At 38.1% G+C, this 27,019-nt stretch overlaps 1 protein-coding gene across 1 annotated transcript; it reads right to left on the minus strand.

Annotated features, from left to right (window-relative positions):
* Nucleotides 1-14,190: 14,190 nt before the first annotated feature.
* Nucleotides 14,191-25,395, minus strand: LOC6035078. Its single transcript, XM_001845261.2, has 4 exons — nucleotides 24,287-25,395; nucleotides 21,565-22,689; nucleotides 21,296-21,413; nucleotides 14,191-14,833 (listed from the first exon to the last, which is right to left on the minus strand). The coding sequence occupies exons 1-4, from the start codon at nucleotides 25,189-25,191 to the stop codon at nucleotides 14,564-14,566; spliced, it is 2,418 nt and encodes an 805-aa protein (XP_001845313.2). The 5' UTR covers nucleotides 25,192-25,395; the 3' UTR covers nucleotides 14,191-14,563.
* Nucleotides 25,396-27,019: the final 1,624 nt, after the last annotated feature.

Consider the following 27,019-nt stretch of genomic DNA (forward strand, 5'->3'; position numbering starts at 1 on the left):
AGTCGAACTGTAGAGCACCTCCCCGACTTCCTTCTCCGTGGCTCCACCGTCTCGAGAGCCACCTTGGCTGCTTCCTGCGGGTCGAGGGCGATCCTTCGATTTTCCAACCGGAACTGCGCCCGGCAGCGGAGGGAACTCCGCCGGCGTGAACGCCGGAACTGCTGGACTCTGCTTCTCCGCCTTCTTTTCCGGCGGTTTTGGTTTCGACGCCTGCTGGCGCCTCCGGATGAAGTCCGCACGCTTGGGGCAGCTGCGGTCCGTGGCTTCGTGGGCCTTAGAGCAGTTGGCACACCGCTTCGGCTCGGCTTCTTGGACTTTTCACTCGTCCGTCTTGTGGGGACCCCCACAGTTGTTGCACCTCCCCTTGAGGTGGCATTTTCTGGTCCCATGGCCCAGCTGCAAACAGTTTCTGCACTGAGTCACGTTCGGCCGCTTGTTCCGGTAGGCCTCCCACCGGATGATAGTGCTTGCCACATCTTTCACTGCAGAGAGCTTCTTCAGATTGGTGTATCCCTTGGGGAAGACCACAATGTACGGAGTTTCATCCACGGTGGACTTTTCCTTCCACTTGATGACATGCACCTCCAGCGCGTCCAGCTTGAGATCCCTCTTCAGCAGGTATTTGACCTCGTCCGGTTTCAGTTCATCAGGCAAACCACGAAGAACTACCCGATGATTTCGTTCGCTCCGCCGAGCGTGTGAGTAGAATTCCACTTTCTTCTTCTTGAGGAGCTCTTGCAACTTGTCAAAATCTTTGACAGAGAAGCTTCACTACCAAAGGTGGTTGCTTTTGTTTACCTGCCGACTGGCCGGATAGTGAAACCGCCGGGGCGTCTCCTCCTCCTGCTGGGCTGGCATTGTTGTTGTTTTCGTTTTCCGCTAGCGGGCTGAACTTGTTGTTATTGAGCACATTCTGCTCCACTTTTCCTTCTCCGACGACAGCTCCGGTGATCTCAGGGGTCTTCTTCCGCTTCCGATTTCCGGGGATGAGTTGGAAATCATCCGTCTCGGAGGTCTCTTCCACCTCCATCCGTCAAACAACTCGAGGCACGATGCCTTTAGCGCGCACGTCACACACGTCTACTCTCTCGAAGCTGTCGGAGCCAAGAGGTGATGCAAACAATGATCGAGCTCGAGCTGTTTTTTTTTTCTTAGCTAAGCTCGAGCTGTCACAGCCCAGCGAAGTATGTTGGCTGACATATCGGTCAGTAAAAAAAACAGCTAGAAGTCGCCTGACAAAAAAAACTTTTGCTGGAAAGAGATACAACCTAATACAAAATACAAACCTAATACAAACAAACCTCCAGCTGTAATGTAAACATACTATGAATGTGTTGGTAAATTTCTGACTAGAAAGCCTTATTGTTAAACAGATTTTTGGTAGATCCGTGGTAAAGGAGAAAAACCATACCCTCTGAGAAATGTAACGCCCCGATTAGTCTGATGGTAGAATATATGCTGTAACAAGCAAGAGGTCAGTGATTTGGTGGACTACTCTGCTGTTATGTTAGGATATTTCGGAGCACTCCAGAGAGTACTTTTTACAGCCGGTCTGAACGGTCTGAACTCTATCAACAAAGTATTTAGTCTACTGTACACACTGAAGCTATCCGGTATGATCAGTGATCGAAAATCACTGACCTTTTGCTTGTTACGGCGTTAGACCCATCAGTCTTAGCTCCAGGGAGTCCTCAGATGAGCTTTAACGAGATCTTTCGAAAAATGTTGGTCTCGTTCGTGTACAGACATGGTCCAAAACAGCCCATTCTCCATTTTTTGATATGATTCGCAAGCTTCGAACTGCCAAAACAATACCGAGAACTATGGTACACTTAACCTCCGTTGGTTGGTCACTTTTTGACAGAGTTCGGAAAACCACTCACACTCACAAATCGAGTAGGCTTCCTCACAGCAAACACTCTCGTTACTCACCGTGAGTGTGAGGGCTGAGTAAATTTACTCATATTTGAGTAAAATGAGGGCGTGAGTAGGCCGTTTCCAACAGTTTGTTATTTATAGAATCAATGAACATATCAATCCAAAATCAAACGTCTTTATCAATCGGTTGTACATTCGAGGTAGCGTCAATGTCTATAAATACGTTTTGTGTTGGTATTAATTAGGCATAAACTTTTTTTTTTTTGTTGCCTGTCTGGTATATTTTTTTCATTGCTGAAAAGGAAACCTTGGATTGTCGAAGTCCAGCGGCTGGCTGATGGGCAATTATTTTCATAATTTTAAGATGGGCGACCGGTCGAAATCTGTTGTGGATTGACCTACCGCGGGATAAATCGGAGGCCGCAGACGGGGGCAGCTTCTGCGGGTGGATGTTGGCAGCCATACCAAAAGAAGATGGCCGTGTTGTTGTGGGTAATGGTCACTCCCTTCGACAGCTGTGCAACTGTGGCCATTCCCGGTCGCTGTCAGTTCTACCAATATGTCTTGCCTAAGAACCAGGACACGCCAGTGGAGCCTCAGCGGATGCCGGTGGCCCTAGCCTAAAGCTGCCCAAAGCACTGGATTGGCTTTGTTAAATTATCAGTGAACCTCCAAGCCAAAGCCACCGGCGGCTACTGCAACTTCTTCGGGATGTCCCGATTCTGCAGCATAACACATTTATACAACTGTCGACGACCGGGAGTGGCCACTTACCTTAGCAACACGGCCATCCACTGCTGGTAAAGATGTTAAAATCCACCCGCAGATGCATTCCTAGTCTAAACAACCTCCGACCTATCCGTCGGTAGGACAAAACTCGCAGAAAAAAAAACAGATAAAAATCAGGATTTGAACCACTGTGATAAAAAAACTTCCAATTGATAGCACTGCGCCTGTACCATCAGGACTACTTTTCCGTTGTTGAGTAAGCAAGAAATTCACCAATGTAGAGTTTGACATCTCGAAATTTGTTTTCGAAAGTAGCCCTCGTGAGCCCTCATAGCCCTCTTTGTGAGTAAATGAGCAAAGCCCTCACACTCACCGAGAGTGTTGAGTAATTTACTCGCAGGTAACTAAGTTTTTCCTCATGGTTGAGTAACCCGTGAGTGAGTTTCCGAACTCTGCTTTTTGACGTGGCGTTTCTACACGAACAATCCGGCTGATGGAGCACCGCTGTCAGAAAGGTTCGGGCACGGTCCAAGAAACTTCTATCTCCCTCCCCGGTGCGTAAAGTGCGGTGAGACCCACTCCACCGAAAGATGCAGTCTTCCGCGGAAAGACCAGCTAGGGGAAAACGATCCGCAGCACAAAGCGCGCGTCAAGTGCGCGAACTGTGGTGGAAACCACACGGCGAATTTCCGTGGCTGTGCCGCGCGGAAAAAAGTATCTCGAGAAGCAGGACAAGCTGAAGAAAGCGCCAGCGTCCCGCCTAACTCCGAAGACTTCGAGCTCGAACGCTGCGGCAGCTGGCGGCGGAGCGGTTTCAACGACCAATCCAGCGTTCCCTTCCGGTTTGGGAGGTTCGTACGCTAGAGTAGCTGCTTCTGGGGGTGGTTCTCAGCGCTATTTTGGCCGCCATCTTGGATTTAAACATTCTTAATTACTTCGGTGTACTTTAGGGGTCATACCTAAGCTGAACAATCAAAAATAAAACAATTTTGTTTTTCGCGGTTCGACTATCCGAAGTTTCGATTATTCGAAGTGAAATTTTGCCAAGGCCTTCGGATAATCGAGTTTGGACTGTACTACCCAGTAAAAAGTTGTGTAAATTTGGAAGGTGTAATTTCGGAAGGTTGAATATTAGGGGAAATTCTCGTATGTTTGGCAGGTCAAGCACTCGCTCCTAATTCCATTAAATTTGCTGATTTTCACTATTTTAACAACTAATTTTGCAAAACTTTTGATAGAAATTTTACCTCAATTTAGACAAGTGACATTACACCAGAAAAGTGGTAAAATTACACATTTTCAGATGTAAAATAACACATTTTTTCTGACATTTAAGATGTACCCCTTCCCAGATCTAATATAACCATGATTTTTGCCTTCCTCACCTTACTGAGGAAAGGCTATAAAATCACTCGAAAAATGAACTTCTTGATTCGACCTCTAAGACCCACCTTCAGGTATACATATCAACTCAGAATCATGTTCTGAGCAAATGTCTGTGTGGATGTGTGTAAGTGGACAAAAAAAATGTCACTCGATAATCTCTGGACTGGATGAACGGATTTTGACCGTATTAATCTCATTCGATCCGTCTTGGGGCCTCATAGGTCTCTATTAAAAATCAGCAAGTTTAGTTAAGTACTTCAAAAGTTATGCTAAAAAAACGATTTTGGCGTATGTCCGGAAGATTGTAAAAAGGGTGGTTTTTGCAAGAAACCCTATCATGTTATACATTTTCAGAAAGTTATTAAAAAGACCTTTCCAATGAGCCCAAAACATTGAAGATCTGACAACCCTATCAAAAGTTATTAGCACTTAAGTGTTATTTATACACTTTTTGGAGGCCGGATCTCAGATATTTCAGTAAAATTGATGTCCGGGTCCATCATGCGACCCATCGTTAGTTAGATAATTGAAAGACCTTTCAAATGAACCTAAAACATCAAGGATCTGACAACCCTATCAAAAGTTATTGGCACTTATGTGTTATTTGTATACTTTCTGGAGGCCGGATCTGAGATATTGTGATAAAAATATTGTCTGAATCTTCCATGTGAACTTTCGTTAGATAGGTTTTTTTTATCAGACCTTGCCGATGAGCCAGAAAAATTGAAGGTCTGCGAACCCTATCAAAAGAAATCAGTAATAAAATTGATGTGTTAAACATGTTAATGGAATGTTGCTATTTTTACTGAATGTATTGACTTTATGAATGTGAGGAAGGCACCAACCACCTAAAGGTGGATAAAGTATCGTTTTTACTGTGTAGTCTGTCATCAAAATAAAGAACAATTTGAATAAATTTGAATGGCACTGTAAAACAACAAAGAAACACCCTTGAAGGTGAATGGTACGTCCGCAGGCTCTCTGCAATTTCCCCACATCCTACTCTACGATCCCTTATCGCCACTGTGAGTCGTGAACGAGTGAGCGCCAAACACAATCACACTTACGCTCTCTCATTATTGGGAGCGGCTCATCAAAGGAAAGGCCCATTTTCCTCCACCTAAACACACAGCTTCACCCTGCGTGTGATGGTATGTATTTATTTCCACACTCTAAGAAGGAGAGAGCGTTTTAAAACGGTGAGAAAGGACAACATCAGAGGATGATAAGAAAGAGAGTGAGAGTGATGAGAGAGCGCATGTGTTTCGAGAGGGGGGTTTTCACGCGTGGTGGACCAAAATTCAGTTCTGAATGAGATGATAACGGGTCGTCTTTGTGTTGATGAGTAACGGAACGTTGGATTATGTGCCTCCGAACGGGGCTTTGACTGTCAAATTGGATAAGGGTGGAAAACGTTGTTATCTATTTATCTCTTTTTGACGCACGTTACGCTGTCATGTAGCAGCACTACTATGTAACTTGAAGTAACGCTTCATTGGCAAGTGGAATGAGGATTCAAAGATTTTTTAGATTACAAAATTGTTGATACATCTGAAAATATTGATTTAATAGCGGAAAACGGCAAAAGTGATGAGAATTGGTCGAACGGCTTAGAGTAATAAAAATGGGTATATTTACTCTACTTCCGAGCTATCAAGCTGTCAAATCTGCAACATGGAGTTAAACTTTCTGTGAAGTTTTCCATGGAACTTCGAAAAGTTTAACTCCATGTTGCACGCACACACTCTCACTTTTAATTTCTCGATACTTTTTTAATGTGAGCAAGGCACCATCTTAAGGTGGATTGAGTAACGTTTTTTCTATGTCCAAAACATAACTCATAATTTCCGATGAGATCTGTGATTTTTTAACCATTAGTGGACCCCCTAGTAGAGCACATTTTTCACAAATTTTCAATATTTTAAGCACTTTTTCATAATCTTTTGTACAAAACAATGAAATCTGAAGACTTTTGAACAATTTTAACTATTTGTTTCATCAGTTATTTGTTTTTGAGCAGAAAAATAGCCATTTGAAAAAAAGTTTTTTTTAGCCTGTTATTGACCCCTTTTTCCTATAGTGGACCCGGGTCTATAGGCAAACCTGTTATTTTTATACCAAATTTAACCGATATTTGATGTTTTGATGCATGGTGTAGGTCTAATGATAGATATAATGAAAAAAATATGGATTTTGCTCACTTTTCATCATAAACAAATATATTTTGTTAACAAATTTGGCTTTAAACAACAACAAAAATCTAACAGACATTTAATAAAATTTAATTCCGAAAAAGATTAGAGAAAACGTTTCAAAAACCACTGTAAACATAAAAATAATTAAAAAAAGTAATTTTGATGCAAATTTTCCATATTGATTACATAAATGGTTGACCGAAATCAAACAATAGATTTGTTTACAGTTGCTGATAAAACCACGCATGTTTATTTGAAATAAAATGATTTGTTTTTGATTTATTATTATGAAATATCATTTCAAACTGCAATTATGATGCTTCAGTCAAGTACAATGAACTATAGTTTTGATTAATTATAAATTCTTACGGCTTCAGCATTTTTGGTACTTTTAACATGAAAACAGTTATATTTTAACTCATAATTGAAAAAATATGCGTTTAGGTTGATAACAACAAGCATTTATTGTATGTTTAAGAGAAACTTTTGATTAAAAACACAGTTTTTTTCATTTTTGAAGGTTAAATTAACAGAGGTCCACTTTTGGAAAAGTTTGGATTTTCGTTGTCCTATATTGACCCCTAATTTTTGCTTATTTCGAAGTCAAATAATCAGTCAAAAAATGATTAGATAGTTAATTCAATCATAAAATATAAATGAAGTTTTGTTGTGAAATGTTAGTGGCCATAGCCGATTTCAGATGTCGAACTCAAAACACTTATTTTGGTGAAAAGAACAATTCAATGTCAGTCAACAATCTTTAAAATAATGCTGAACATGCCAAATAAAAGATTTGTTGACAACAACACGCTTCAAATTGTGATTTTATTGAATTTTGCATCAAAACCCTTCAGAGGGTCCACTATTGGAATGAAGTCCACTAATGGATAACGTACCCTACTATCGAAACACAATTGGAAACGAACCTCAAAATTTCACCTTGCAAGCTGCACACAATATTGCGTCAAATGTTGCGTGAAAGTTTGAACCGTGCAGTGATGCAATGATGAATGAAGGGCAAGTGCGAATAAAGTTTGAACCAGATTCAAATTGGAAAGCATAATGGTGGTGATATTTGTTATTTTCAATTGGGTCATAAAATTGATGATATTATTGTTCATAACGATAAAGTTTATTTTTCTGAGTACTGTGAACCTTTGTTCGATCACAAAGAGTAGAACAATGGGTTTAAAATGGATTTTTTAATCAATTTTGAAAAATTTACCATCCCGAGCAGACGGAAATAACTTGGGAATAAATTTTTTTGATATTAAAAATACTAGACCAATATTTTTTTTATGTTATTTATAACAAGATTTGTTATTCGCCGTCAAGATTTTTTTGTTATTTGATTATTATTGAAATAACAGACTAACAACATTTTAAGTTATCCTTCGAACAAATCTTTGTTATTATTTTTTGTTAAAAATGTGGTTTTGGCTTTCAACCAATATCAGACCAATAAAAAATTTTGGTATGATAATATAATCTGTTATCAAACTGTTATACAAAAATGGATTTTTTAAGAAGATTCCATAACACTTTCTGTTATTTTAATAGTATTTGTTATTGAAATGGCATGAAGATGTCCTACTTGACAACTTTTTCCAAGAGGGCCATAGTTGATGCATTGAAAATGTTGTTTCGTCAATCAATTTTATTAACATTTAAATAAATACTCAGAAAAGGTTTTCGAACGTGTTTTTTGTACCGTTGATCATGGTCCCGCCCGTGTGGATCAATCGGACCGCGCACTGGACTCACAATCCAGATGTTGCTGGTTCGAACCGCAGCGGGCGCACTAAAATTCCAAGTCTTAATATGGGTATCCGGCGCCGTCGCTCCGTGCCGTACTTATTTTGGAGCCCATGACGGTGAAGTCGTAGGGAAGGCACTAGTAGTTGGTACTAGCAATTGTGGCCGACAGCTATAAAGTCAATTTCGTTTTTTTGTTCATAAAAATTAACTTTTCAAAATCATGCAATTAAAAATAATCTTGTTCAAACTGATTTCTAGATATAAATATTAAACACAAGTCTAATTTGCCTCCATCCTGCCAGCACATCGTCCATTTAATTGCCACTAATTACTCATCGCTGCAGCCGTCCAACCTTAAAGAAACCCCTTTTCCAAGTAACCATTCGAAAAAGTAAAAAAAAAGAGCAAGACTCCATGTCTCTCCAGAAATCCGAGCCAGGTTGATATTTGAGGCCTTCTTTACGAGCACATGCAAGCAGACACAAAACAAACAAAAATTTCCTTGCAACGAGATTTGCGAGAAGATTCACGACCATCATTGGAAAAAAGGGGGAATCTTGGCCACTGTGCGTGGACCAGGTTAGAGTGCTCCGCCCTCTGGACATACCCGTTGCTTTAAACAGATTCTTCGTGTTAAATAGTTGAAAGATTTTTCTTGTTTGAAGGTTTTGCTCAATCATGGTCGCAAAAAAATAAAAAGAAGTTTTTTACTGGAGATTATAAGAGCAAAAACATTTTTGCGAACGCGCAATACTTTCTTCGCGCAGCTGTCAATCGACGACGCGTCGAAAGTAAGCATGTATTGGTGTCGTTCAAGAATGTTCATGACTTTGTTTTGACACAAATCGCGATCGAACTTCCTTGAGAACCAAATTTCCGCCCTTGACCATCCTAAAACTCCCTAATCCCAAACCCATCCCCGCCCGACTCTTCCAACCGTTTCTCCGCAGAACTTCCAACAAAAGATGCGTCCATCTGTTTTAGGTAAATATTTCACCTTCGACGAACTTCAACGTTACCTGCACCGCGGCGAGGAAGAAGACACTGCTGGTGCCCTTCCTTTTCTTTTCGAGCAGCCGCGTCTCAACCAAGCTGAAGGGGGTAAATTTCATGCCTGAAGGATCTCGCCCAGCTGGTCGGTCTCCTCACCTGGTTTGCCGCGGAACCAGATCTGCCCGAGGGGGTCGATTTAAATTCGGTGAGGCTGTTTTTTTTTGCTGGTTGCTCGAAACCGCAACCTCTGTTTGCCGAGTTCTGGGCATTAAAAGGCACTTTTAGTTCGGGGAAAATAAAGTTCTTACAATAACAGTACTAAATCGCTTTATTGGTACGGAGTTTGTTTTTTTTTCTAGAAAATAAAAATTGTACAAAAATTCATCTGCGCATCAACGAATGGTTCTAATAAAAAGCATTTGTTTAGAGTTTGAGTAAACAGTTGAGATTTCTAAAACAGCTTACGTTCTAATGGCTTATCGATTATTCTTTTTCACAATACTTGCTGGACGGTTTAAGTTGCTAAATTTGTGTTAGAGATATGTTTTTAAATCTTTTACTTTCTTCATGATTTAGATCTATTCTAACATGATTATTTTTTTCTAAAGTCCCTGGACGGAATGTTAATGTTTCTTCTGCTTACCTATACGGTTATAATAACTATTGCTAGAGGTTCTAGATTTAAATTTAACTTTTTTTTCTGGATACTGCAAATCAGACACCGTTTTGTTGGAATGTTTCACATTATAAAAGGGGTTTAATTTGAATTTTTGTATGTTTCACTTCTATTGCGGACTTCAAGTTTTAATTATGGTTCGCCATCTGTAGTATCATTAAAAGTGTGTTTCAGATATTACAATTTGATATTATTTGGTAAGTAAATTTCTGTCAATCTGTCAAAAATAAAATGTTTTAGTTGTAAGCCTAGCAAATTTGTCGATTTCATAAATTTAGGAATTGATTTTTTTTTAACTAGTCATAATTTTATACCATATAAATTTGTTTGTGAGTGACTTGAAAAATACTTCAAAATCAATTCTAGCCAGTCCTTTCGAAAGCAATCGATTGAAATGTAAGCAAAAGTTAAATTCCGTTCAATTTCGTAAAATATAGCCAATAATTTGAAAAAAATCCGAACAACATCATCGAATGAAAAAAAATATTTAAAAAATAAAGCAGGAATTACTGGTCCATTTTGACTTATAAATATAATCGTCTCTTCTTTTACAGAATTCAAAATCCAGGACTAGTGGTGACTGAAATGTTCCTGTCAAAGTCAAATTTCTATTAGTTCAGGCCACTAAAGAAACTAAGAAAGATTGAGAATTTTACAAATATTTTCCCAGGAAATTTAGTGATATATTTTTGACAATACACCGATTTTTCGATCATTTTGTAAAAATTTTCACTTTATCAGGGTTTTGTTTGTAAAATACTATAATTTTCACAAAATATCGTATTTTTATCAAATACTCAAATTTTAATGCAATATTAATTATGTTTAATTAAAAACATGATATTTTGTAAAAACTTGAATTATTTACAGCAAAAAAAAATCAACTTAAGTGTAAATACGTACAGAATGTTGCTATTTGATACCCATATTGCAAATTATAAAAATTTGAGTATTCAAAAAAAATATATTTTCTATAAAAATTAGTATTTTACAACAAAAAGTATTTAGAGAAAATTCATACAAAATTTAGCATCGTATGACACCCATTTTGCGAATTATGAAAATTTCAGTATTTAACATAAGCATTGCAAAACAATACTCTAATAAGGCAAAAATTCATACAAAACATCACTTTGTTTGATATCCACATAGCAAATTATGAAAGTTAGAAAATTTTAGAAACAATATGGTATTTTGCGAAAACTAGAGAATTTAACAAAAATAAATCTATTAAAGTGGAATGCATTCAAAATTTTGCTTCGTTTGCGTACGGTATTTTGTGAAAAATGAATATTTTACAAAAAAAAAATAATTGCGCTTCGTTTGATGCTTACATTGCAGATTATGAAAATTTGAGTTTTTTTTTTAAATGTATTGTGAAATTTTTGACTACTTTACTACATTAGGCCGATGCAAATATTTAAAAAAGTTGTTGTCCCTCGGCCCTGGCCGTGATAAAGGGGGGGGGGAGCAAAAAAATATAAAAATTTAAATAACAAGCCATAGTCTTCACATTTAAACGAAAAAAAGTGTTTTAAAATGCATTTTACACTAGTTCAGTTGTTTTGCAATCATTATTTTTCAAAAAATCTAAGATCTGACAAAAATAAAAATTGTAATGGAAAAAAAATGCATCGAAAATTTTCAAAAAATCTTAAGATTTTTTAATAAACCCAAACATGCTAAAAATGATTTTAAACGCAGGAGAATGTATTTTAATTTGATTTCAGCTGGTTGCACTTGAATTTTCATTGAAATTTTAAAGTTTATTGTAAAAATATTTTTTTGCCCCCTGATTTGAAGGGGGGGAGGGGGGGGTGACAAAAACTTTTAAAATTTTTTGTACCAGCCTTATCAAAAAATATATTCTTAGTGAAAGTATTGGGGTAATTCTCTACCAACTCACACGAAATCGGGAAAAGTTGCCCCGACCCCTCTTCGATTTGCGTGAAACTTTGTCCTAAGGGGTAACTTTTGTCCCTGATCACGAAACCGAGGTCCGTTTTTTGATATCTCGTGACGGAGGGCGGTACGACCCTTCCATTTTTGAACATGCGAAAAAGAGGTATTTTTCAATAATTTGCAGCCTGAAACGGTGATGAGATAGAAATTTGGTGTCAAAGAGACTTTTATGTAAAATTAGACGCCCGATTTGATGGCGTACTCAGAATTTCGAATAAACGTATTTTTCATCGAAAAACACTAAAAGTTTAAAAATTCTCCCATTTTCCGTTACTCGACTGTAAAAAATTTGGAACATGTCATTTTATGGGAAATTTAATGTACTTTTCGAATCTCATTGTCCCAGAAGGGTCATTTTTTCATTTAGAACAAAATTTTTCATTTTAAAATTTCGTGTTTTTTCTAACTTTGCAGGGTTATTTTTTAGAGTGTAACAATGTTCTACAAAGTTGTAGAGCAGACAATTACAAAATTTTGATATATAGACATAAGGGGTTTGCTTATAAACATCACGAGTTATCGCGATTTTACGAAAAAAAAGTTTTGAAAAAGTTACTTTTTGCGTTTCTCTTTGTTTCGTCGTCCGTGTCTGTCGCGGGTGACCATGAATGGCCATGATCGATGACGACCAACTTTTTCAAAACTTTTTTTTCGTAAAATCGCAATAACTCGTGATGTTTATAAGCAAACCCCTTATGTCTCTATATATAAATTCTTGTAATTGTCTGCTCTACAACTTTGTCGAACATTGTTACACTCTAAAAAATAACCCTGCAAAGTTAGAAAAAACACGAAATTTTAAAATAAAAATTTTGTTTTAAATGAAAAAATGACCCTTCTGGGACAATGGAGATTCGAAAAGTACATTAAATTTCCCATAAAATGACATGTTCCAAAATTTTTTACAGTCGAGTAACGGAAAATGGGAGAATTTTCAAAACTTTTTTAGTGTTTTTTTCGATGAAAAATACGTTTTTTCGGAATTAATTTTACATAAAAGTCCCTTTGACACCAAATTTCTATCTCATCACCGTTTTAGGCTGCAAATTATTGAAAAACACCTCTTGTTTCACATGTTCAAAAATGGAAGGGGTCGTACCGCCCCTCCGTCACGAGATATCAAAAAACGGACCTCGGATTCGTGATCAGGGACAAAAGTTACCCCTTAGGACAAAGTTTCACGCAAATCGAAGAGGGGTCGGGGCAACTGCTGTGTGAGTTGGCGGAGAATTACCCATTGAAAATTTAGCATGATTTGGTTGGATTAAATTGTTTAAGTTTTTTACCTTTAAAATACATCGATCGTATTTTGTTTAATTTTTAAATGACTTAGCACCTGTTTCCCAAAATTTTGATTCAGCAAAGTCAAGTCTTACACAAGTTTAAAAGCTATTGCTTCTCAAACACGATTTTTTTTAAATGTCAAGCCAAATTTTCAAAATGTTGAAACTAGCTCATAAACCTATTTCTTCTCTCTAAAATCTAACAATTTTTCTATCATTTTAAAAAGCTTCAAAGTATCCCACTTGATTTCTGAGTACTCTTCAAACGAGATCTTAGAGCAATTTAATTTTATAAACTACCTAACCTTTTTGTCCATCTTTTTGCGGAACAATAATTTAGGAGTGGAAGCGAAAATTGTATCAATAAAATGTGAAAAGAATTTTGAATAGTTTAATGCGTTTGCATTAGGTTTTTGAATGCTATATATGAAAATTTAGAACAAACTTCAATTAAAGAAATGTATTGGTCTTACTTTGTCTGATAAGGAAAATTCAAAAATTGTCTCTGATTGGCCACCCTGCTCAAACTGTAAATTTGTCAAAGTTAAATGGAAAGATCTCTGAGACTTTGATTAACTTTAATTTAATTCAATCCAACTGTCACTTCTAGAATGGACTTCAAGATTCATGTCATAGACAATAAAACACGATTGTGTTTGCTGAAATTAAGTGGCATGTTAAATTGTGTCAAAATTTAGAAAACGGCTCTTTTTTATAAATTTGACCATTACTTTTATAACGGACTTCAAGGTGTAGCTTTTCAGTGTCTGCTATGTTGGCAAGTACTCTTCTGTCAATCTGTCAAATTCAGTCACTCTGTCAAAATATTTGCAGGGGGAGAGGGGGTAATATGCACCCCATGCCTTTCTGGGTATTGGGAAGAATTTTCTGTGGAAAAAATCATGGAAATTGGAAGCTTAACATTGTAAAACCATGCTGGAAAAATTTGAGCATCGTACGATGCTAAAGTTATTGGCAAAACTTGCAAATGTTGTGTTTTGATCTAATTTTCATTGAACTTTCGTTATGATTTTTAGACAATATAAAAAGCATTTATTGATATTGTAAGTTTTGAAGTTTATAGTTTTTGTCATAATCTTCATTATTCTATAGATAGATGAGTCCAAAAACATAAAAAATGCCTTTTTTAATTAAATTTTCTGCAAAAAGCGTGGTCGGGGCAAAATGCACCGCTGTGAAGCTCCTTTGTAAAAACAGCGGTGTCATCTAGTGGTGACTAGTGAAAACTGCTTTTACCCGGTGCATTTTGCCCCGCATGGTTGTTTGAAAGGAATCAAAAATATTTTTAGAAATTTGATATTTCAAACAATTTTGTAGTTTTTTAAGACTTTTTTTCACACGGATGAGGAAGAATAACATAAGTTATTTCAATTTGATATCCAAATTTCACCTCTAGATTCGGCCATGTCAGTATCTCTTCAGTTTTTCATAAGAATTGAAAATAGTCGGAATAAAAGAAAAGGTGTCGATTGAGAGCTGTAATAGGTTTGACAGCTGTCCTATGATGTCAAACTGCGTCTGATTTGCAACCTCCAGCTTATTCCTAACTCTACCGAGCGTCTAACCGACGCCATAGGGCAATGCACTTGTGTTTCACGTTTCAACCTTCTTCCTCAGCTCCCGTTGAAAGCAGTACGACTTTCATTGCAGTTCTTTTCGGATGGCCACCTCCTGCAACCTCCCTACCGGCTCCACCGGCGGAACAACAACCAGGACAGCACCATCAACGCCCCCAAGATGGTCACCTCGAGCCGGGCCGAGGCGGCCCCAGCCAGCCGGCACTTGAACGTATCGTACCGGCTGCGGTCGTCGTTGACAATGTTCAGGAATTCGGCCTCCACGAGCTGCCCGTCAAAGTACGTGATCGGATCCTCGTACGGGTACTCGTAGCCCTGCAGACACTCGCACTTGTAGCCCCCGAGCTCGAACTCGCGGCCCTGGATCGGAACGCACTGTGGAAGAAGGAATACATAAAAAAAAGAAAAATCAGTCTCGAAATAATAGAACAGCGAAAAAAAAGGGTCCATGTTGGGTAAGGTCAACGCCCGGGAAAGGTTTGTTTTGGTGTGCCGTGTGGCGTCTCCCCTCAAGTCTGGATATTTTTTCGAAAAATTTCAATGGGGAGAGTGAAAGGAAACGACAAAAAAAAATCTGCGTCCAAGGTAGACGACATCCTGCGCTGTGAAGTGTTGACGCGGAGTTCCTGCTCGTAGACGCGGGAATGCCTGTGTCTGAGCACGGAGGTTGAAGCGATTTGATTGAGGGATAATGAAGTGCATAACAAAGGTCTCGCGCGTACTGCCGTTGAGGATAGAGTATGCAATAAAGGGAAGGATGCAGTCGGGCAGGGTTGGAAAATGTTGTGAAATCTTTGTGATTTTATGTTGATTTGAATATTTTTAGGAAGATTCACTAAAAACATAAAAACGTAAAATTTAAATTTAAGTAAAATATTGCTCCCAATCTAATCTAATCTAATCTAATCGAACACAAGCGCAGCCAGTCCGAAGAAAGCATCCTGGAAGAACTTGGGGTTAGATTACGCCCCAAGTTCTTTCTTGTCAATATTAATTATTGCAGTACACTTGAGTAACCCCGAAGATGTATTGCATAAATTAAAGCGGCCAGGCCTACTGCGTTGCATTAACCGCAGAGACAGATTCTGTAAACAGAGACCATTTCAGAGAATCTACAGGGGAGGAAGGATGCGTGGACATACCGTACCAAACGCTCCTGTTTACAGTTTCATATGTGTTTTGTATAATGTGTTAAGTGTAAAATATAGTGTGGTTATATAATCAATTAAATATAATAATGCAATATAATGATCATTTAATAAAATCCCTTCACCTATATATAATAACCACGCACCCAAGCACACACACAGCGACACAAAAGAAATGAAAATTAGCATGCAAAAACAAGACAGCGCGTCCCCGTGGTCAGCGCACTCTAAGTAAAATATTGCTCCCAATCATACAAAATCATACAAAATAACTTGGCAAGACATGTTTTCATTTTTAATTGTACCGCACAAAGCTCTCGCAATTTAATGCAAACTGTGAAATTGTTTGAACCTTCCAAATTTGCACAATTTTTTACTGTGTGTAAGGCGTCATCCATAAAGTACGTCACGCTCTAGGGGGGGAGGGGGGGTTGTCGCAAGTGTGACAAAGTGTGACAAGGGGGAGAGGGGGGGTACGTGAGACTGTGACGTCACGCTAGACTATTTATCTAATATTGAACTTTTTTTTTAAATATAGCTTTAAAAATTTAATGTTTGACTCATAAATCACTCATAAATCAAACACGATTGAAGGCTCTATGAAACAGAGTTTTTTATGATAGATTTAATATGCTTCAAAAAACTGTGATGGTGATTTTTATCACTACAACATTGAACAAAATTTAAAAAATCCAAACGCAACCTGTAAAAATTAAAAACATTCTCGAATGAATTCCGAATTTCAAAATCATCCTTTTTATAAATCATGCCACACAGTGTAATGTGTAAATTTCAAAGCTGTGATTTCTGAAGGTTGAATTTTACAGATTTAATGATGTAAATTTAACTCAATTTAGACTCAAAAAGTGTCATTACACCAGAAAAGTGGTAAAATTACTCATTTTCAGAGGTAAAATTACACATTTTTTCTGACATAAAAGATGTACTCCTCCCGAGCAGACGGAAATAACTTGGGAATAACATTTTTTGATATTTGAAAATACTAGGCCAAACACATTTTTTGTTATTAATAACAAGATTTGTTATTCGTCGTTATGATTTTTTTGTTATTGGATTGTTATTATAATAACAGACTAATAACATTTTAAGTTATTCTTCGAACAAATCTTTGTTATTATTTTTTGTTATTTTAACAACTAATCCGATCAACCCAATAACAGTTGGCGGTATTCTTCCATAACAAAAAATGTTATTCCAAAGCTGTTTTGGCATTCAGACAATATCAGACCAATAACAAATTTTGTTATGATAACATAAACTGTTATTTAACCCTTATGCAACAATGGATTTTTTAAGAAGAATCCATAACAATTTCTGTTATTTTAACAGTATTTGTTATTGAAATGGCATGAATTTAGTTATTACCGTCTGATCGGGCTTCCCAGATGTTATATTACCATGATTTTTTTACTGTGTAAAATTGTACAAAAAACAAGATAGTGCGGAGGGTGGGGGGTCCGACAAAACGTGACGTACTTTCTGAGGGGGTCAGAGCCAGCGTGACAAAGTGTGACATAGGGGAGGGGGGGGTTAATTTTGGCCGATTTTAGCGTGACATACTTTATGGATGACGCCTAAGTACCACACCCAAAACTGGGCAGCGCTAGTCCGAGAGAATAAGGGCCTCGAAACGAGAGAATTGTGGCACCATTTACGGACAAAGAGAACACAGCTCGAAATGGGTCGACTACGGGAATCGAACCAGACACCTTAGACATACTAACCCAATGACTTAACTGCCTCGGCCACCACACCTTGATGATGGCAGATGGTCAGATGTCGATGTATGACACTTGTTGGAGATTTATTGTTTCAATGAACGAATGAACTCATTTGTTGTGGTGGTGTGAGTTGGTAGTGTTATTCTCTCGATTTTGGCGCTGAGCCCTCAATATATTTTGAGGGAGCGATTCTCTCGACTCGGAATTTTGGGTGCAGTAATTTCACATAAACCCTGTATTAGGTTGACAAGGGGCGAGTTTTTTTTTTTGAAATCTTTAAAAGGTCGCTTTTTATCTTCGAAGTTTATATGGGGAAAATCGCAAAGTTGTATACAGAAAAACATCGTTTCAGTATTCCACAATTACATCATAAAAGAGGTAATATTCAACCTTCCAAAATTACTCTTTCTTAATCTACACAATTTTTTACTGTGTACTCGGATGATTAATATAAACACAAAAACGTGAAGGTTTTGTAATGTAAGTTTATCAAACAATTCATGTAATAATACAAGTTTCAAAAAAAAAAATTCTATATCATAAAATATCTTTTAAAGGTTTTTTTTGTAGAAATGTTCGAAAAAAAAAAAATAGTAAAAATCAATCCGAACATTTTTGTAATCTTTGTTTTTTACAGTTAGTTTGAGTAAATTCAGCACAACTTTCTAAAACATAGAAATGTTTTTCCTAAACGCTGACGAGATCAAGTCCCCCTTCTCCCCTCTTAAATGAAAAGATAATTTAGTAAATTTCTATTTCAAAGTAATATAATCCACCTTTAGGTGGTTGGTGCCTTCCTCACATTCATAAAGTCAATACATTTAGAGCAGTTCTCTAGGATTTCGGTCATTCGATTTTTTTTGTATTTTTTAATCCGGCTGAAACTTTTTTGGTGCCTTCGGTATGTCCAAAGAAGCCATTTTGCATCATTAGTTTGTCTATATAATTTTCCATACAAATTTGGCAGCTATCCATACAAAAATGATGCACATGTATGGATACGGACTACACTGGAAAAAAATGATACACGGTAAAAAAAATTTGGTGATTTTTTTATTTAGCTTTTTATCACTAAAACTTGATTTACAAAAAACACTATTTTTATTTTTTTTTATTTTTTGATATGTGTAAGAGAACATAAAATGCCAACTTTCCAGAAATTTCCAGGTTGTGCAAAAAATCATTGACCGAGTCATGAATTTTTTATTCAATACTATTTTTTTCAAAAAATCGAAATTTTGGTCACAAAAATGTTTCAACTTCATTTTTCGATGTAAAATCAAATTTGCAATCAAAAAGTACTTTAGTGAAATTTTGATAAAGTGCACCGTTTTCAAGTTAAATCAATATTTAAGTGACTTTTTTGAAAATAGTCGCAGTTTTTCATTTTTTTTTAAATTAGTGCACATGTTTGCCCACCTTTGAAAAAAATATTTTTGAAAAGCTGAGAAAATTCTCTATATTTTGCTCCTGCGGACTTTGTTGATACGACCTTTAGTTGCTGAGATATTGCAATGCAAGTGTTTAAAAACAGGAAAATTGATGTTTTCTAAGTCTTACCCAAACAGCCCCAATTTTTCAATGTCGATATCTCAGCAACTAATGGTCCGATTTTCAATGTTAAAATATGAAACATTTGTGAAATTTTCCAATCGTTTCGAAAACAATATTTTCTTGGTTTGTAAATTTTGAAAATATTGTTTTCGAAAAGATCGGAAAATTTCACAAATGTTTCATATTTTAACATTGAAAATCGGACCATTAGTTGCTGAGATATCGACATTGAAAAATGGTGGGCTGTTTGGGTAAGACTTAGAAAACATTAATTTTCCTGTTTTTAAACCTTTGCATTGCAATATCTCAGCAACTAAAGGTCGTATCAACATCAAGTCCGGAGAAGCAAAATATAGAGAATTTTCTCAGCTTTTCAAAAATATTTTTTCCAGAGGTGGGCAAACATGTGCACTAATTTAAAAAAGAAAAACTGTGACTATTTTCAAAAAAGTCACCTAAAAATGGCTATAACTTGAAAACGGTGCACTTTATCAAAATTTCACTAAAGTACTTTTTGATTGCAAATTTGATTTTACATCGAAAAATTAAGTTGAAAAATTTTGCGACCAATATTTCGATTTTTTTAAAAAAATAGTATTGATTAAAAAATTCATAACTCGGTCAATGATTTTTTGCACAACATGGAAATTTCTGAAAAGTTGACATTTTATGTCCTCTAAAACATATCAAAAAATAAAAAAATAAAAATAGTGTTTTTTTGCAAATCTAGTTTTAGTCATAAAAAGTTAAATAAAAAAAATCACCAATTTTTTTTACCGTATATAATTTTTTTCCAGTGTAGTCCGTATCCATACCTACAACTTTGCCGAAGACACCAAATCGATCAAAAAATTTCTTCAAAAGATACAGATTTTTAAATTTTTATACATCATTTTTGTATGGACAGCTGCCAAATTTGTATGGAAAATTATATGGACAAACTAATGATGCAAAATGGCTTCTTTGGGCATACCGAAGGCACCAAAAAATTTTCAGCCGGATTAAAAAATACAAAAATTAAAATTGAAGAAAAAATACCGATTTCGTAGAGAATTGCTCTTTAGTAAAAAATAGCAACATGTTTAACAAATCTACTTCATTACTCATTTCTTTTTAAAGGGTTCACAGACCTTAAATATTTCTGGCTCATCGTTAAGGTCTGATAAAAAAACCTATTCAACGATATTTCACATGGATGATTCAGGCAATATTTCTATCACAATATCTGAAATCTGGCCTCCAAAAAGTGTATAAATAACACTTAAGTGCTAATAACTTTTGATAGGGTTGTCAGATCTTCAATGTTTTGGACTCATTGGAAAGGTCTTTTTAAAACCTTTCTAAAAATGTATAACATGATAGGTTTTCTTGCAAAAACCACCCTTTTTACAATCTTCCGGACATTCGCCAAAATCGTTTTTTAGCATAACTTTTGAAGTATTTAACTAAACTTGCTGATTTTAAATAGAGACCTATGGGACCCCAAGACGGATCGAATGAGACTAATACGGTCAAAATCCGTTCATCCAGTCAGAAGAGAATCGAGTGACAATTTTGTTGTCCACCCACCTACACACATCCACACAGACATTTGCTCAGAACATGATTCTGAGTCGATATGTATACGTGAAGGTGGGTCTAGGTAGTCAAATTAAGAAGTTCATTTTTCGAGTGATTTTATAGCCTTTCCTCAGTATGGTGAGGAAGGCAAAACTTTTCCAGTTTTCCTAGAGAATCAAAAACTAGAAAAAATATACGCTTTAGGGACCATCCACAAACCACTTTTTTGGAAATCACAACAACCCGTCCCCTTCGTGGACAATCGCCATAGCACCCCCCCCCCCTCCCCCAAAAGTGTCCACGTGGTTTATGGATGGTCCCTTAATCAAAAGTTATAAACTATAAATTTAGCTTTTAAAACTCTTTAACGGTTTATCAAGCACCTCAACCTATCATCTCTAACCCCGCTCCAACTTCTTTTTAATGCAAATAACAAATAAAACTCAACACACTTTCGCAGCGACTTCTGTTTGGTTCATGGCACCGCACATCACCGAGAAATGCATCCTGCGCCTGCAGTCGTCGCGTTCCTTCACTCATTTCGGAAGTTCTCGTCATAACAAAACGCCAGACGACAAAAAAACTAAGGTCTCGGGTCTTCGTCGTTGCAGCAAAAAAGGGGTTAAACCGAAGAACAAAAGAATGCGCACACACACACACACACACACGGAGACTTGGCGTTGGTTATGTAAATGTGTTGTTTTGATGCCACAGAACAAAGGATCTTCTCGCCGCGAGGGATAGTTATTGGGAATTTCAGGTTTTAAGAAGAGATACGAGGAACTCCCTAGTCTGGAAGACCTTTTGTAGTCCTTTTTGTGCTGTGTACTTACATATGAGGTCTTCTCGTCGCATTTGTGGGTATTTTTGAATGCATTCGGCACGTAATAATCATCCGGACACTGGTTGATATCCAGCTGGAGCATGTTCATCGAGACTGCAACGATGCCCCTGTAGTTTTCGGATTCGGATTGAGGGAGAAAAAAGAGGGAAGTAGTCAAAATGAAGAAGGTGAGAAAAAGTGCATTATATGGAATTCTTCTGGAATAATTATAGTAGGACTGTTGAATGTTTTAACGGTATCCAGTTGAACGCTACTCACTTGAACTCCAGCTTCACCTTCAGGCTGTCCCACCCGAAGAACGGCACCGCGTACGTAATCAACCACTTCTTGACGTATCCCTTGCAGTCGAACTGCGGCACCGTCCAGTGTCCGTGCTGCATCGTGGCCGCGTGGTAAAAGTTCGGATAGTGTTCGTACTTTTGCGAATGCTCCCCAGTTTCGTTATGTCTTAACCTCATCTTCATGTAGTACTTCTCCAGCGAGTCAAAGTTCGCCGCCCAACGCTGCCGCATCAGCTTGAAGTAGGGCAGTTCGGTGTAGTCCTCGCCGGTCTTGTTGTTCCGTGCGACGTCCTCCATCTTGAACTTGCGACTGTTCTTCTGGGTCTTGTACGCGTACGGAGCAAACAGGGTCCGGTTGGGGAACTTGCTGCGGTCCCAGTACGTGGCGGCACTCCAAATTCGCGAGTTACCCATGACCAGCGCCAACGTTTCACCCATCATCTGATCCTCGGTGAGGGGTTTGTCCGCGACTCGCTTGCCGGAGTAAACTTCCAGTGGGTCGGATATCTGCAGGAAGGCACTGATGAAGTTCGCCAACCGGATCGCCATCTTGGCCTCGTTCGCAAACTGCTCCTGCGCTCCAAAGCTAATGTCCCCATTCAAGATCAGATCCTGCTTATGGAAGTTCTTGCACGTCTTCTCGTTCACGCCCAAGATAAAGTTCAGGACCTCGTTCACGTTGATCTTCTCCGAGTGGATCGAGATCGCACCCTTGCTGTAATTCTTGTGCTCGTAGTAGTGCGCCAAGTACTTCTCCCGCGTGTAAGCCGGCAACCTGTACCACTCGATCGGAGTCTTCTGCAGCCACCCAATCGGCGTACAGTCAAACCCATTGTAATACTGCTCGCTGGAAGCCCGCTCCAATATCTCCCCCAAGTAGGGCCGCCTCACCACGGCCGGCAATCTGTAGCCCGGATTACACCGACACTGATAGCCACCCCTTCGGAAGCCCCACCCGTCCAGCGGTTCACACTCCGTCGTTTCCTTTTTACACCGGGCCGTGTCGGCAAACTTGTTCTTGCCCTTGTTACCCTCGGCCTTCGGACACTGGTTGATGTCGATGCGCTCAAAGTCCATTTCGATGACGGCGACGGCGGTGTATCTGTCAGAGGGAAGAGAGAAAAAAAAGATTTTGTTTAGAGTCCGTCTATTGGCGTTACTGCTTGGTAGGCACAACGGCGGTTAAGCTTGTTAGTAAACAATGTAGTGATTTGAAACTTGGCTGTTGTACACTCAAACCCCGGTGGTTTGGCACCAACTGTTGTCAAACCACTTTTTAGTTTGAAACCTTTTTTACAAGGAGTTCACACACACTACCAAACGTTTATTTTGATGGTGTTCGTAAGCGCAGTGTAAAAAGTAACAGTTCGTCACTTTTTGGTTTGACTTTGACCAACCAACGGGGTGCAAACTATAAAAGTGTCAAACGAAAAAGTGACCAACCACCGGTTAGAATTATCAGGGGGCAATTTTTTTCAGGTAACTTCAAAATTTTCAAGGAAATAGAAGTCCAATCAACTGAAAACAATTAGAAATGCATTTTCCTGCCGTTACAATCATATTTAGCATGTCTGGGATCGATCAAAAATATTTTCAATTTTTGTGGAATTCCGATGTAAAGCACAGCAAATTTTTATTCGGTGTATACAAAAATCTCTTTAATACTTGGATATTCTGAAAACTAAAGATTGGAAACCAGCTGGGTGGTGTAAAATGCAACTGTTGGAACCATGGCTTGTTATTGACATCGTTTGCTGAGTATAGCGTTCTAAAGCCGTTTGTAAATTTGTATGTACAACGGTAGAAAACAAAAAAAAAATAACCATTTCTGAACACCTTTTTATATCATTTTAATTCAAAAAAATAAATTGACAAAACAACACTTTTTAGATGAATCATCAATGGTCCCCTTGGAACGAGCTGTCAAGTAGGACCTTTTCTGTCACAAAAGGCCGTGAAGTTATTTTTTTTATTAAAGTATTTAAAAATCCACCTTTGCAATTGGGTCCTAAAATAAAGCTTAGATTGCTGATATTATTGTTTACAGCGATAAAGCTTATTTTTCTGAGTACAATGACCCTTTGTACGACCACAAAGAGTTTAAACAGGATTTTTAAATCAATTTTAAAAAATTAACCTCGAAGGACTTTCTTGACAGAAAAGCTCCTACTTGACAGCTCGTTCCAAGGGGACCATAGTTGATCCATCGAAAAAATGTTGTCTTGTCATATTTTTTTTTGCATTAAAATAAAAAAAAGTGATCAGAAATGGATTTTAATCGTGTTTTTTACCGTTGTACATAAAAATTAACATAGGGCTTTAGTACCCAATTGTACAAATGGTTATTGTACTCAGAAAAATAAGCTTTATCGTTGTGAACAATTATATTTAAAATTTTAGCTAAATTTAAGACCCAATTATTAACGATTTTGGAAAAAAAACTCAATATTAACAATTCGGCATCACAGACTTTACGAATTGACTTACAGACTTTTTATCCGTGAGGTTAGTTGGAATTACGCAAAAGTTGTTATAAATTTAGATGGATTTTTTTATTGTATTTTGATCCCCTTTGAAAGGGCCCAGTTGATGTGGCCAGACCTACTACTTCACGTTAACCGTAAAGATGATTATTTGCATTGAAAAAAAACACAAGACAAATGCGAGATATCAACTAATCTAAAGACCAATCTACTCACTTGGGATACTCAATGTGCCGGAACTGCGTATGCCTCGGGTAGATATCCGCAATCGGCACCACCGCCGACACCAGCCACTTGTTCGACCGCCGACAGTCAAAGTACGGCTTGGTGAACTTCACCGGACCCGGATCTTCATCTGCCCCCGGCGGTCCGTGGAAGGTGAACGTCTCGTTCGTATTGTTCGCATACCGTATCTCCACCTGGTACGTCGTCTTGGTGTCGTGACGCCGATCCACGTCATCCGGAAGCCACGCGTTGTACCAATCGTTGATCTTGTACTGATCCTGGGTGTAGTCCCGCGAGACCGAATCCGGTGGAAATGCCCCGAGATCGCGCACGTCGAACGTGTTCATCGTGGAGATTTTGTGCAGATGGATCGGGTCGTTGAAGTCGTCCAGGCGGAAGGTTCGTGGAGCGAATCGAGGGAAGGTCTTGTTGAAGAAGCCTCGGTAGGACGATGAGAACGAGGTGTTCGGGGAGAAGTAGATGGCGGAGGCGTTGATGGACGGATTTGCGGAGACGTCCGCCACGGTCGACAGGAAGTAGTACATCATACCCGGGTCGTACGTGTCGTTGATGGCGGGTCGGATGAATCGACTCTGAAGAATGTAGCTCCAGTAGAAGCCCCGACTGAGCGCCATATTGTGGAGCAGCAGCAGCGCCGATCGATTCGGGAAGATCGGATTCTGGTCGAACTCTTTGATGTCCGGCAGGTGGGACACGGTGTCGTCCGAAAGGAACAGGTCCGATTTGTGCAGAATCGGACAGTTGTCCGCGGTGGCACGGTCAAACTTGGCCTTAACCTCGTCGAACGCGTCCCGTGGCTGCCACTCGTACTGGGCCAACACACCCACCACGGCGATCAGGGCCAAAAGGGCGCCGCAGCGCCACAAAATCGCCATTTTTCAATCGCTCGACCACTGAAGCACTTACAATCGATGAAAAAACGCAGGTTCGCAACTAGAATCAGAACATTTTCCACTAAATTAACCGCTCCGGAATTCCTGAACCAACGAGTTCAGCAGACTACGCCCGAAATGAATATGGCAGACGAATGTTTATTTGTTAATTAGGTACCTCGCCGTCTTAAGTCACTGTCTGAATGAAGTAAGGTGGGCCTAACCCATCACTAATACTAGCTTAGCAACTTGGACGAAACTGCTCGACTGCCCGATAAGATGATTCATAGAGCAGTGCGGGTGCAGCTGGTATGGGTGTGGTAAAGGCAACAGTTTCATTCATTGAAGGTGTTCATTCACTGTTTGTAACCTGTTCGATTGCCGGTACCTGTTCGCTTGCGGAGCTGCCTGAAGAGGAGACTTCAATTAACTAGCAACAACGGTGTGGTTGGTGAAGGGTGCAGTGAATGACATAATTATTTCTATTTGCTTGTTTTGTGTTTTGCCCAAGCATCAAGTCAGTTTGACAGTCGGTGTTAATTTTACTGGCTCTCAGTCAATACAAAAATATAGTTTTTTGGCTATCATTCATTCAAACAACGATTCAAATCTTTAGCAGACGATAAAAGGCTGTTTTGTTACCACCTTTTTCTTGAATTAGCTCTATTAAAAGGTGTTTTAAATTGGCTCAAAGTAATAAATAGGGTAGGGTAGTCATCAATGAGACACTTTTGGTTTTCAACTTTCAACGATTTTTCTAATTTTTTCATCAGCATGTTTTAATGAGCTTTTAGTTGCATTTTCTTTCTTTTAATGTGTTCTAACATTGACAAAAATATGAGATCGATCCGACATCTACAGCCAGAGTTATTCAACTGTCTCATTGTAGACGCACTTGGCAGGAACAATGAGACAGGTGGGGAACAATGAGACACTCTACGAAAATCAACATTTTTCTAGCAAAACATCATGTTTTTGTATTGTTCCATTGCAGGTGACTTGCCTTAAACATTTTAGAGCAATTTTGCCAACATGAAACTTTTAATAACAAAAGTTACACTAAAAAGTATTTAAATTTTGTAAAATCCATATATTAATACCAAATAACTTTGTATTTTTGGTTAAATGAAGTTAAAACTCTATAAATATGCCAAAAATCACTTTTAATTCATGTTTTGAAAGATTTTCATAGATTATGAAAAAAATTAATGAAGAAAAATCAAAGTGTCTCATTGTTACCCATGGGCTGAAATGAGTGGGGAACAATGAGACAGCCCTGGATTCTGAGTTTATTCTAAATTTTGGCCAAATCTAATGAAAGGACATTGTAGCCCAACTTAATCCCTATGGAACGTCGAAAGAAATTTGAAGAAATATTAGTTTTGGTGTAAATGGCAGCCTACGAGCGAAAAAGTAATTTTTGTCCATAATTTACTTTTACACCCCAGAATCAAACATTTATGAATAACTTTTCAAGGGAGCGTCCATAACCAAAGCCACTAATATGGCAGACGTGTATCCAGTAGACACACCTTTCCCACAAATATGAGCCTGATTGGTTGAAACTTCGACTTGTGAGAGCCATTTTATCATTGTTCCCCGTGTCTCATTGATGACTACTCTACCCTACCTCAAATTTAAGTTAACAGTCTCGCTTAGTGAATTTCATCACTGTAAAAAACTCTGTAAGGGTAATTTTTCTTTCGTCTGTTTTGTCTTTTTGTTATTTTTTGTCTTTTTATCTTTTTGCCTATTGTCTTTTAGTTTGTAGTTTCAGTTTATTTGTAACATCCGTTGTCAAAGCTCCTGTCAAACTTGTCAAAGGATTTGG

Source organism: Culex quinquefasciatus, chromosome 1 (assembly GCF_015732765.1).
Source record: "Culex quinquefasciatus strain JHB chromosome 1, VPISU_Cqui_1.0_pri_paternal, whole genome shotgun sequence".
NCBI lineage: Eukaryota > Metazoa > Arthropoda > Insecta > Diptera > Culicidae > Culex > Culex quinquefasciatus.

What these genes read in the sequence shown, in the direction of transcription:
- LOC6035078 (XM_001845261.2), bottom strand. Translation starts at nt 25,191, where the DNA reads ATGGCGATTTTGTGGCGCTGCGGCGCCCTTTTGGCCCTGATCGCCGTG. An exon ending in CGGCACATTGAGTATCCCAA is followed by an intron (nt 22,690 to 24,286) that starts GTGAGTAGATTG and finishes TCCCTCTGACAG; the next exon opens with ATACACCGCCGTCGCCGTCA. An exon ending in AAGGTGAAGCTGGAGTTCAA is followed by an intron (nt 21,414 to 21,564) that starts GTGAGTAGCGTT and finishes CGAAAACTACAG; the next exon opens with GGGCATCGTTGCAGTCTCGA.